The sequence below is a fragment of the Dendrobates tinctorius genome, unplaced genomic scaffold (genome assembly GCF_039654945.1).
Source record: "Dendrobates tinctorius isolate UK_male_01 unplaced genomic scaffold, ASM3965494v1 ptg000107l, whole genome shotgun sequence".
NCBI classification, from domain to species: Eukaryota; Metazoa; Chordata; class Amphibia; order Anura; family Dendrobatidae; genus Dendrobates; species Dendrobates tinctorius.
This window is the reverse complement of record NW_027361775.1, coordinates 37,675,333-37,687,454: the sequence shown is the minus strand read 5'-3', so window position 1 is coordinate 37,687,454 and position 12,122 is coordinate 37,675,333. Positions and strand designations below refer to the sequence as shown.

Here is a 12,122-nt window from a genome sequence, read left to right as displayed (position 1 = left end):
ATTTTCCAGTAATTTGTATAGTATAATGAAAACAAGCCCTCATTAATCATGTCAATTGAAAAATAAAAAAGCTATGGCTTTTGGAACAAAGGAGGCGATAGAGAAAGCACAGAAATTTAAAATTCCCGGGTCCTTAAAGGGAATCTGTCACCCCATTTTTCGACTATCAGCTGCTGGCACCGCCATCGGGCTCATCTACATCATTCTGTAATGCAGTAGATAAGCCCTCGATGTAACCTGAAAGATAAGAAAAACAAGATATATTATACTCGCCCAGGGGCAGTCGGGTTTTGGTTTGATGGGTGTCGCGGTCCGGTCCAGCGCCTCCCCTCTTCTAATGGTGACGTCCTCTTCTTTGCTTCCCGTCGTGGCTCCTGCACAGGGCAGAACAGGGTACTGCAGTGCGCAGGTGCCGGACCAGGTCAGAGAGGTCCTGCGCACTGCAGTACTTAACTCTGCCCTCAACAGGGCAGGTAAAGTATGCCTGCGCCAGAACCGCGACGGGAAACAAGAGGATGTCACCGCTACAAGATGGGAGGCGCCGTACCGCGATACCCATCGGACAAAGACCGGACCGCCCCGTGGTAATTATAATATAGCTCGTTTGTCTTATCTTTCAGGTTACATCGGGGGCTTATCTACAGCATTACAGAATGCTGTAGATAAGCCCCTGATGGCGGTGCCGGCAGCTGATAGTCCAAAAATGGGGTGACAGATTCCCTTTAAGGGGTTAAGTAAAACTGTCACACAAAAAGCTTGAATCTATGAATGTCTGTTAGCCCTAGGTGAGCAGAGTATATGTTTGTGCTTAAAGAAATAAAATACTAAACAAATAAATAACCTTTTATAGTTATTTATTATATACTAAAGGGGAATTTTTCCCCAGATCTCACACTACAAACTGCTAAAAGGATTTTATGGCCTTTCTGAAATGGAGTTTCATTTCGGCCTCATCAGGTTTCAGCAATCCATATAATTTATGTACATTTATTGTGAAATCTGGTGATACATCCTATTGAAGTTGAAGCATATCTATTAATTCTTGCTGGAGGAGAATGTGATGTTTGCATGTTTCAGCCTTGAATAAATAACTGACTATTTTTTTCCAGGTTACAGAACTTGCTCCGTTGGGCTCTCTTTTGGACCGCTTGCGTAAGAATCTGGGTCACTTCCTTATTTCCACACTCTGTCACTATGCTATACAAATCGCTAATGGCATGGCCTACCTGGAATCTAAGCGGTTTATACACCGGGATCTTGCAGCCAGAAATATTTTGCTTTCTTCAAATGATCTGGTTAAAATTGGAGACTTTGGGCTCATGAGAGCACTACCCAAAAATGATGATCACTATGTTATGCAAGAGCATCGCAAAGTACCCTTTGCTTGGTGAGTAATATAAAAAGAAATTAGGTGGCTGCCCAAGTAGTCCTGGAAATAATATATCACGAATAAATCTTTGTCAGAAGCAGCAGAATAACCAGCTACATGAAAGAGTTGCATGAACTGTACAGCAACAAATTAGTAGGACATTTTTATTGAATCTTTAGCAAGTCACTCAATTTTGCATTAATGAAGAAAATAACAAAGGGTGAAGATAAATATAGTCTAACACTTAGGGTCTTCTGGTTAATTGTCATCATAGTACATACCTCAGCATTTCAGGGTGTAGATAACATCTGGACAAAACCTTGAGAGGTGACTTGTGCGTTCAATACTGGTAAATATGCTTCTGCACTTTTGTCACAGTGGTTTTTACCGGTCTTTATGGGATGTTTCGTCTCCTTTGCCGTCGTTTTGTAATATTTAGAATGATATACTATTTTTGGACTGTGAATAAAGTGATTGGGTTTTATGGATGATTGTGTTCCTCTATGGTTTTAGATTGTAATCTGATGTATTGGCATAGGGATTTGGTCATTTTCGTTATCTTTTGTAAAGACAGATTGAACACAAACAATTATGCTATTTGGCCAAGAGTAGCTGTAATAGAATACAATGGACTCGTAGCTATGACTCCAGTGTATTAATGAGGGGAGTACCCCCCCCCACCTTGCAAATGTCATAGTATGGTGACACTGTAATGTAAAATCTTAATCTGCTATCCCAATCATTGATCAAAGAGTGGGCAGAATTAATATGATTTTTGTGCCTGAAATGTGCCTTTCTGACTATGCATACCCATGAGACGCCTATAAACATACACTCTGGATTTGGTTAGCAATTCAACATTTCTGGCAGTTATATTAAAATAATGAAGGAATGCGTAATCTGTCACTCAAAGGGGTTGTCTGACCTTATGATATCACCCTATGGATTAGCTGATGGTGGTGGTCCAGCGCCCAGCACCTGAACTGATCAGCTGTTTTCAGCATCAATAGCTGATCAGCACAGCTCAATACACAGCTCTGGTTCTGTTAAACAGCTGAAGGATGGGGGGGCTGGGTGTCGTAAGCTTGGACAGCACCTTTAAAGATTTCTATTGATATTTTTACTTTTGTAACTTTCTTGCCGGTATTCTCCTATGTTGCTGTTCTTCCAGGTGTGCCCCAGAGAGCTTAAAGACTCGTACATTTTCTCATGCAAGTGACACATGGATGTTTGGGGTGACATTGTGGGAGATGTTCACTTATGGGCAGGAACCCTGGATTGGCCTCAATGGCAGTCAGGTAAGACTCTATCTATCATACCAGTCTGCAGATGGTAAGATGTGGATGGATTGTGAAATGGCTGTAGAGAGTACATTTTATGGTGAATGAGGAATAAATGAAGATTCTCTCTTTTTTTTTTTTTTTTTTTTTGTTTTTGTTTTTGTTTTTGTTTTGACATGGAGCTGTTTTTTACTTGTAAAAGTTACTTACCGGTATGTGTGAGTGCAAAAATGAGGTTCGCCCTTCCATCATTTATCCGCTTATTTACATGTTGACTCTATAATGTTTTTATCCCCTCCCTGACCCGTGACAAGAATCTACTAGACATACATTTTCTCCATGAATTCACACCGTCTCCTCATGTAAACATATTTAGACCAGCTGCTACCATTCTTATTGGTCTCGACAACTGATACTATGATTTGTCCATCGGAGACCAGGGTCAACTTCAAGTGAGGCCAGTAGGGTTACTCACAAAGATTTCCCATCCTTATAGCCCCTCAGACTTTGCATTCTTATACTTTCCAATTAACCACACATTGGCCACCTATTGTAATTCAGAAAAATCTTTTCTTTTTTTTTTTTTTAATGCCCTGCGTTATTTTTCCTTTTGCTCTGGCACTTCTAAGCATCTACTGGCATAAAGTGGCTCCTGAAAATGAGTCAAGGCCACACCATTTGTAACTGCAGTAATAAAATGTTATGTATGGACTACATAAATCTGCTTCCTTTAAGCGTACAGAAGAAGAGGTCAGGAAATTGATGGGAGAAATTGTCTTAGTTCCTGTATGAAATTATTAAGGCAATATAACCACAACACCACTGGTTACTTCTCAATCCCTGTGTCCCCCAGTAAAGTAATAACACTCTCCAGTACCGGCACCGTTCCAGCAGTGTTAGCACTTGCTCTTCCGGGGATCGTGTGTCATTATGTAGCGTGATCCCTGCAGCCAATCAGCGCTGACTTCACTGACCCCTTCAGAGAAATCGCATACATTTGGAGGAGCTTACAAGAAAATAGTTTTTTGTCCCACAAATCTTTTGTCTCCATTTTGTCTCCAGTCAGCAATGACTTTAGTTTTTCATTAAAAAAAATAAATAAACTGTCAAGGTCTTATTTTTTGTAGAGTAAGTGGAAGTTTTTGTTAGTATATATTGAGATATACATGGGTATGGACTGCTTTTTATTCTGTTTTGACTTGTACAAAGCAGGATGAGCAAAAGCCAGAAATTCTGCCACTGTTTTTTAACTCCTTAGTGACCGGACCAATTTTTTTAAAATCCGACTTGTGTCCCTTTTATGTAGTAGTAACTCTGGATTGATTCAAAATATCACATTGTTTTTTGAGACTGTTTTTTTCACGACACATCATACTTGATGATAATGCTAAATTTAGGTCCTTATGTATTGCATTTATTTATAAAAATATCAGAAATTTGACAAAAAAACTAAAATAAAATGTTGATTTTAATCCAGATAGTCATACCACACAAAAACATTAACAAATATAATTTCGCTCATGTCTGCTTTACATCAGCACCATTTGTAAAATGTTGTTTTATTTTGTTAGCATTTTAGAAGGTTTAAAAATGTAGCCGTAACTTTCCATTTGTTTAAAGGAATTTTATAGAACGTACTTTTTTAGGGACCTGCTTAGTTTGAAAGTGACTTTGAGGTCCTATATATTGGAAACCCCCAAAAGTGATACTATTTTAAAAACCACACCTCTTTAGATATTCAAAAATGCTTTTGGGTAGTTCATTAACCCTTCAGGTTCTTTTCAGGAATTAATGCAAAGTCGCATGACAAGAATGATAGTTTACTTTTACCACCTAAATTTTGATAACTTCTGAACAGCCTACTATAGCCGGCAGACTCTAAGGCCTCTATTTGGCCGTGAACTGCCATGGCAAACATCAGGACCACATGATCAAGATCTCAGGGTGCCAGTGGGGTTAAAGAGGAAGCCCCCCCACACTCCGTTAACCATCTAGATGCTGTAGCCACTATTGATAGGAGCATTTAAGGAGTTAAATGAGCATAGTCAGTGCCAACACTGATCCTGGCTGATGCAGCAAGTTGTCAGCTGTAGTGCACAGACAGATACAGGATTGTCACTCGTGGAGGGATGCTAGTCTTTTTTTATATCGTAGGTCAGTAAAAAGATGTATTGGTGGTGACTAAGGCGTTAAAAGTTTTCATTTGATCCACAATGCAGCATAAATACTTTTAAAAATAGAATTGTAATTGTAATGTTTCTTTTTATTAATTAAGAAAATGCAAAGTGAATGAACAAGTGAGAAATCAAAATCACATCGATATTTGTTGTGACTTGCCTTTGCCTTCAAAACAGCAATAATGATTGCCTGAACTACTCAGACTAGGTTTCTGGAAACAGGAAAAATTCCTTATGAAATGTGTAAAAGCCGACACTGTGGCATGTTCATGTGATTCTGCAGCTCCCTCTGCGGGACACCTTCAGACTAACTGGACAAGGTCTGTAGCGATCTGCCTTTTCCTAAGGTTTCTAAGTATCTTACGATGTTTAGTGTACCAGCCGTGTCAGTATCACTTAGTGGAATCATTTAGGGATTTCCTATAGACTGCATTACTTGTATCTTGCATGCTGGGCTGTAATCTGCCTGTTCGATTTCTCTTTTGTAGATCCTACATAAGATTGACAAAGAGGGTGAGCGGCTGGCACGACCAGAAGACAGCCCACAGGACATTTATAATGTCATGCTGCAATGTTGGGCTCACAAGCCTGAAGACAGGCCAACGTTTGTAGCCCTCAGAGACTTCCTCATAGAGGTATGGACGCAGCACATGCCTTGGTTTTCTAGCTATGTGTACCATTATTAAAAGCTACATGATTTCCTGTTATGATAAGCACACACCAGTCTTTCTTCCTCTAGTAACAGCAGTTAGTATCAAAATGTTGCAGCTTTTGGGGGTTGTCACTAATCACCAATTTTTACTCATGAAAAGGACTGTGATTGTGGGATCATACGGTACACCACAGTTCTACTTTAACAGCATGGTCGTGTTAACTATTTCTTACTAGTTTTACATGAAAAGGCATCAATAATTCTATGATTAAGTCATGTTCCTAGTGAAATTGCTTGTAAATCGTTCTACATAGAATCAGAACGTCTTGCATTAAAAATGACAATGGATTATTCTTTGTATTACAGGCTCAACCAACAGATATGAGAGCCCTACAGGATTTCCAAGAGCCAGACAAGCTGAATATCCAGATGGATGATGTTATAACGGTCATCGAGGGAAGGTACCAGTTCCCCCTATCTGGGAAATTACAATGTATAGAAATATCTTGTAATGTCCTGGGGTGGGAGCGAAGGCCACATTCACATTAGGAGCATGGTTCTGGGAGGTTACCATGCTATTGTGTCCTGCCATAAGGACTAACCGAGTCCAAAGTTCCATCTTAGGACTCTTTTTGAGTCATTACGGTGAATGGAATTGTAAGGTGACATTTCTTATCACCATTTTGGGTGTGCGATATAGCCCAATGATGGATTGCTCAGCTTACAGTATTTTTTACTGGGAATTCAGCCTAATGTATATAAGGCTATTTAGATATCCAATTGAACATCTAGTTTTTTTGGGGTTTTTTCTGCCATTAATGTGTGGTATCTCGGGTCCTTCATTGACCTGATTGTAGTTTTAAGTTGGTATAGCATTGGTACTCATCTGTGTCATTAACAATTGGCATTAAAAAGCAGTATCTATTGCAGCAGTTTTTTGAACAGTCTGCATGCTTAGAAACCACTTCCATTTTATACACGTGGTGAGTGATGGGGTTATAATTTCTTTTGGGCAATATCATGCAGCATTTTTTGTCACATTTGAAATGTGGCATTGTTGGTCTTTTTGTTGCTATTGGAAAAAGTGTGAACATACACTGCATGCTTAGAAAACGCTGATTTAACCAACATTAGGTTTTTCCTACAGTGATCACATCTGAGTTGGTTCTAATAGTTTTCTGAGCACCATTTTTTCATCTATACCAACTATTAGTTGGCAGTGTAAGCAGTATCTAATTTCTATAGCAACTTTTGAAATTTAGTCTGCAAGTTAAGAGACTATAGTATATGTTGGCAAACAAAGGGCCCAAACCCCTGGAGTATTGTTATCCTTTGACCACATTGTGAAATTATGTCAATCGTCACCAATTGCCTATTGTGTTCATTTTTGTTTTTAATTGGGGTCTAGGGTCCTCTTAGATATAGGATCGTCTATGTCTATTGATAGGGGTTCCTTTAGGACATCGGGTAGGAGGGTTCCCCAAGTGGCTGCAGGGAATATAGGGCTCCCAGGGTCAGCCATCGTGGAGCGGAAGCGCCACAACGTTCCCCCCCTAGGGTGCCAACCTCCGCAGCCAGGAAGGCGACAGCCTAGTTGACGTAAGAGGGACTTCTAGCTTACCCATTTTTAATTGATAATTTTGGAACACGGTTTGTTTTTGTTTGTGCACATTTTTTTGGTGTGAACCATTGCATATGGTTTTTTAATCAATAAAGATAATTTGTAGGGATATATATGATTTAACCATTGGATACCCTTTTTGGATCAATTTTTGATAATGTTCAACATCTAGTACACAACTCTTTTGTTAACCCTTGAACCTGCCCTCTTGACACTTGGTGCATAAGTTTATAGATATCCTCTCTGTCTTTCTTACTCCATGGACTGCTCCCATTTGTCCTATATTCAGAATTGGGAACTAAATATTGGTGTCACATGAACTGCCCAGTCATGGTCCCTAATTAGAAATCTCTGGAGAACTTTATGTTGGGAACCTAGCTGTAGTCAAATAATCCCTAATCTCTAATTGTATCTCCTGTATACTCCTTGAATACCCACCTACCTAGAGCTGGTGATTCAGAATATTCCACGCAGATGATCACCTAAGATATATGGACTAAATGGAGTGTAATCCTAAAGTCAGTTTGGGTAAATGATGCTCATTTTACCTGTAGACATGGTCGATAAGGATATGGAAATTTACATTTTGTGAAGAAGGAAAGGTTTGTTTTTGTTTTGGTATTTTAGATACTGTAGAAGATCTGAAATTTATCAAGGCGCTTTCCATAGGGTATTTTGCCTATTCCCTGCTCTGCATATGCACCTCGTGTATACTTATTGGGATCTTTCCCATTATACTGCCAGGCAACCTATACTATTACAGGTCTGAGGAAGGTCTGAGTCAAAGACCGAAACGTCACAAGATATTGGGACTTCCTTTGTTTAATAAATTAATTGCATATACAACTTCTGGAACATTACCTGAAATTTATCAACAGGCATAGTCTGAAACCCGTAGTACTGCCTATTTCTGCCTTGTTAGCTGGGCCTGAGCAGTCCCTACACCTGTGTCGGACTGGTGCATAACCAGACCTGGACTGCCATGTTCGGCACTGCCCAGTGCAGTTGTCGGGTGCTTATACATTGTATTGTGTTTTTGGAGTCGGAAAATGTTTTGTTTTTTTTGTTTTTTTTTTTAAACAGTTCAGTAACCCATGTCAGAAAGTTGTGTCACTATATATTATGTCAGGAATTAATGATTAACTTGTTATTCTGCTAACACTTTGGAAAATTAGGGGTTACGCAGTGAGTATACCACTGACTCACCCTGTGGGTAGGTTATCAGGTCTGGGTGGAGAGCTAAAAGTGAGTCACGGGGGAGCGCCCATCACAACCACACCTCGTAATTGTGCCCAGGCGTCAGAGACAGGCCGAGTAGACTGATAGCTCCAACCAGGCCAGAGAGTAGGATGCGTGTCTTTAACCCATTCACTGACACAGTTGTTATGTGACTGGCGGCTGCGTAGTTCAGGTGTTCAGTGATGTGTGGAGCAGACAGGGTGTGTATTCATGTTTCTCAAGTCACAGGTTGGACACGTACAGTCATAAGTAGTTAAAGAGAAGACATTGTTGTAATATCACGATATTTTGTTCTAATGATAAATATAGTCCAGGTTTCAGGTATTTTTGTATGGCAAGAAAAGGGACATTAATATCACTGTTCGGGAATACTGGGACCCCAACAGATTCCTGACAGACTGAACAGAGCAGTCCTAAAAGTAATGAATCACTGATGGAAATCTCTGCCATCGTTCTTTCTCCAAAACAGTAGTCCAAGACAATTCTCTCTTACCGATTAGATGTAATTCTGACTTAAATGCAGTCATCAATTTGAATGGGAAGAGACGTAAAATAAGCTGGTCGTTTAGATGCAATTGTGGCACTAAAAACTGCATCAGAATAAAATCCATATGGGCTAGACCTAGTGATTAGGCCAGACATATACTATGCAGTCATGTAGGCGAAATCAAAGGTATTGAGCAGACTCACAACTCCGTTTGTTCATTCCTATGGTTGGATCTAATGCAAAGAATGTAGACAACAACTGAAAGATTGTGTAGATAAAACTGTGTGGTATCTCTGCCTTCATTTCACTCACTACGGGGCAAATGAAAATCCCCAATACTTCTTAATACAAAACCTGGCAAGAAGCAAAATCGGGAGGTGGTTAATAATATAAAGCCACAAAAATAGAATGTTATTCCATTTTGAGTTTGCATGACCAATGGTTGTCAGGTCCCACAACACAGGAACAAAGGATGGTGATAATTCAGCTGGTGACACCAGCCTGGACTCATTGCATGTTGTATGGATAGTGTGAGCAGAACTATCACCTAAGATTGGGTCACGCCACAACTGTGCAGCTCGGGATTTTCTGCTTGTAATGGAGCATTCTTGTGACAAAACCAATGTCCCTGCCAAAGAATGGGTTAAATGCAGTACAAGGAACTTAAATGCACTCATTTCCTTTGACCCTGCCTGTGTACCAATGGCGTGCTGCAGCTTAGATACTCTTCCACACCCACACACTGCTCCCATTCCTGCTGGCAGCCACACAGCGGGGGCAGGTGAGCTGATCTTTAGAGAAGGGATGGGTTACCAGGGAAGGGGGAAAGGGGAAAGAGGTGTAAAAGCAGCAAGGACAGAAGTCCTGTCAAGATAGTGGACAGAGTTTAGACTCCTATCTTTTGGGCTCGTAAGTAACCTTACTACTGATGTACTGTTGGATTTCTTCTGGGAAAATGCTGAAACGTGTCACTGTCAGATTGTCAAAATCTCGGTGGAGCAGTGTGTGCTTCATGGTGATTGCATTTTTATATAGCTCAGATATGTTTCATTCTCTTTTTTTTTTTTTTTCTCTGGCTTCTGGTATTGAGATGAGCCCTACACATGATATTTATGGTTTTCACCCTGACAAGTGCAGATTTGTGATAATTGGCAGTGTCTCTCACTCCTCACCTCCACTCTGCTTTTTACTACGTCTGTTTCTTCCCCTCAACCTTGTCCAGTCACATTTTTTACATAATTCTGAAATTAATCCATAAATGCAGTGATTTTGCCTACATTTTTTACAGCCATCTCTCTGAAAACTGATCACCTATTAGTGGTGTAAAAAGTTTGCCCCTGGTCACTGGTGTTGGCTAATGGAGTTTCTAATCCCATCAGCCTATGCCTGCTGTGGAAGATAGGGTGGTGTGCATCTTTGTACCCGACAAGGTATGTAGAAGGAAAACTAGTGGAGGATGATTCTGTAGGTTGGGGGCTTCATTTCCGTTTCTGCACAAAGTATAAACCTGGCTGGAGGTGGATACCTGTCATGTCTTGTCCATTTCTGGAGTTTTTGGCTAGATGATTAGTAAGGGATGTAAGGAATTCCATAGGAGTGTTTGTGACAGATGTGCTTGTGCGTGTCTCCAGGGATGACAGGAAGAAGGTCTGACTCACTCTTTACTATGCATGTACCCACGTGTTAATTAGGCAAGGAGGTAATCGCACAGACTGAACACGTAGTCACTCCAGAAGGGTGCACCTGTATTGCAGGAGGTTCAGGGCAGCCACAGGTAAACCTCAAAAATGCTTTTCTCATACACTTGTTAAGGACCCTAAATGAAAAAGCTGAACACTGTTCTGTACATTTGTTATAAGATTTGTTGCTTCACTTGGGTATGTATTACTTTTGCAGAATTTAGCCTACTCATCATGGCCTGATGTCTTTCCCACAGGGCTGAGAATTACTGGTGGAGAGGTCAGAACAAACGAACATTGAAAGTCGATCAGTTTCCACGTAACACAGTGACATCTGTAGCTGGACTGTCTGCCCATGATATCAGTCGCCCTCTAAAGAACAGCTTTATCCACACCGGTCATGGAGACACTGTGCCTGCTCATTGCTGGGGCTTCCCTGACAGGATTGATGAGTAAGAAACCATTTCCGAAAATCTAAATAGCTTTTATCCTTTAGCTTGCAGTTCCTTTTTAGTTTCATCTGATTTGCTTGTATTTTAATGTATCTACGACAGTATGCTAAACATTACGATTTAGTGGCAAATTAGCGGAAAAGAGGAATGACTTGCGTGTACTGATGATGTATAATTAAGTTAGGCGATATTCACTAAGCTTATGTTGCGTGTGATTGTTTTCCAGATGTAGCTCATCATATTTCTGGCAACAATATGGAGATGAATCTCCATTATATAAGTGCCACTGTTGCATTGTTCCAAATATATAGCTTTAATAGCAAACATAAATGTCAGCATTTTAGAAAAGAGGCAGAGCAACTAACTGTGTTGTAAATGCTTTAGTATATGCCAATTATGGGACAGAGCTGATCCAGCAGTAGGTCTTCAAAATGAAGCAATCTGATTCCAAAACATCATTGACCATCACATTACTTATGTATATCATCATGTTTTATGGCACATGCTATATGACCATCCCCTCTTCTGAGCATATATTGCATTACATGTAAAGTATATAGTTTTTATAGTGATTGAAATGAAAGGAAGAACCATGATGCCTTCTTGTTTGTGTGACACCTTTAATAAGACTGTGTTAACACTTTTATAGACTGTCTGTTTTGCTGGTTTCTTTGCTACTGATTTTCCAAAAAAAAAATCTTGCAAAAATTGCATTGATTTGAAAATTAGCTAAGCATCCAGCAAAAGGCAGTTACCCATGGCAGTTAGTCAGGGCAGGAGTCAGGTAAATCACACTTTGTACTCCCTTTTAACCATGTGCTTTTTCTCTATTCTCCTGTGTTCCCTTGCCTTCCACATTCACCGCCCCATCACGACTCATACACATCAGCCCCTCTATACTTCCCTCTCCCATGTACAGCTCCCATGCACTCCTCACCTTCCTGAGAAACCTCAGCCCATCTTGCCCAAACACATTGCACAAAAAAACTTCTTACATTTCAAAGAACTATTTTGCTCTTTATGTTCCTACTCCTACTGAATGCAGGGGACATCTCCCCCAACCCCGGTCCACCATTCCTCAACCTCATTCCTACCCTACCCCATATCAAAACCATAATAATCTTGTTAATATTACCTGCACTTCCTCATCTCCTTCATTTAATTGT

The 12,122-nt window shown here is 40.2% G+C and overlaps 1 protein-coding gene across 8 annotated transcripts in view; it reads left to right on the top strand.

Annotated features, from left to right (window-relative positions):
* Positions 1-12,122, top strand: part of TNK2 (tyrosine kinase non receptor 2) — a 331,563-nt gene that overhangs the window by 279,933 nt on the left and 39,508 nt on the right. For all 8 annotated transcript variants that reach the window (XM_073589363.1, XM_073589364.1, XM_073589365.1 and 5 more), the window contains 5 exons: positions 1,110-1,387; positions 2,541-2,667; positions 5,315-5,461; positions 5,845-5,939; positions 10,762-10,956. In XM_073589363.1, the coding sequence (XP_073445464.1) occupies positions 1,110-1,387; positions 2,541-2,667; positions 5,315-5,461; positions 5,845-5,939; positions 10,762-10,956 (842 nt within the window). The remainder of the gene's footprint in view (positions 1-1,109; positions 1,388-2,540; positions 2,668-5,314; positions 5,462-5,844; positions 5,940-10,761; positions 10,957-12,122) is intronic.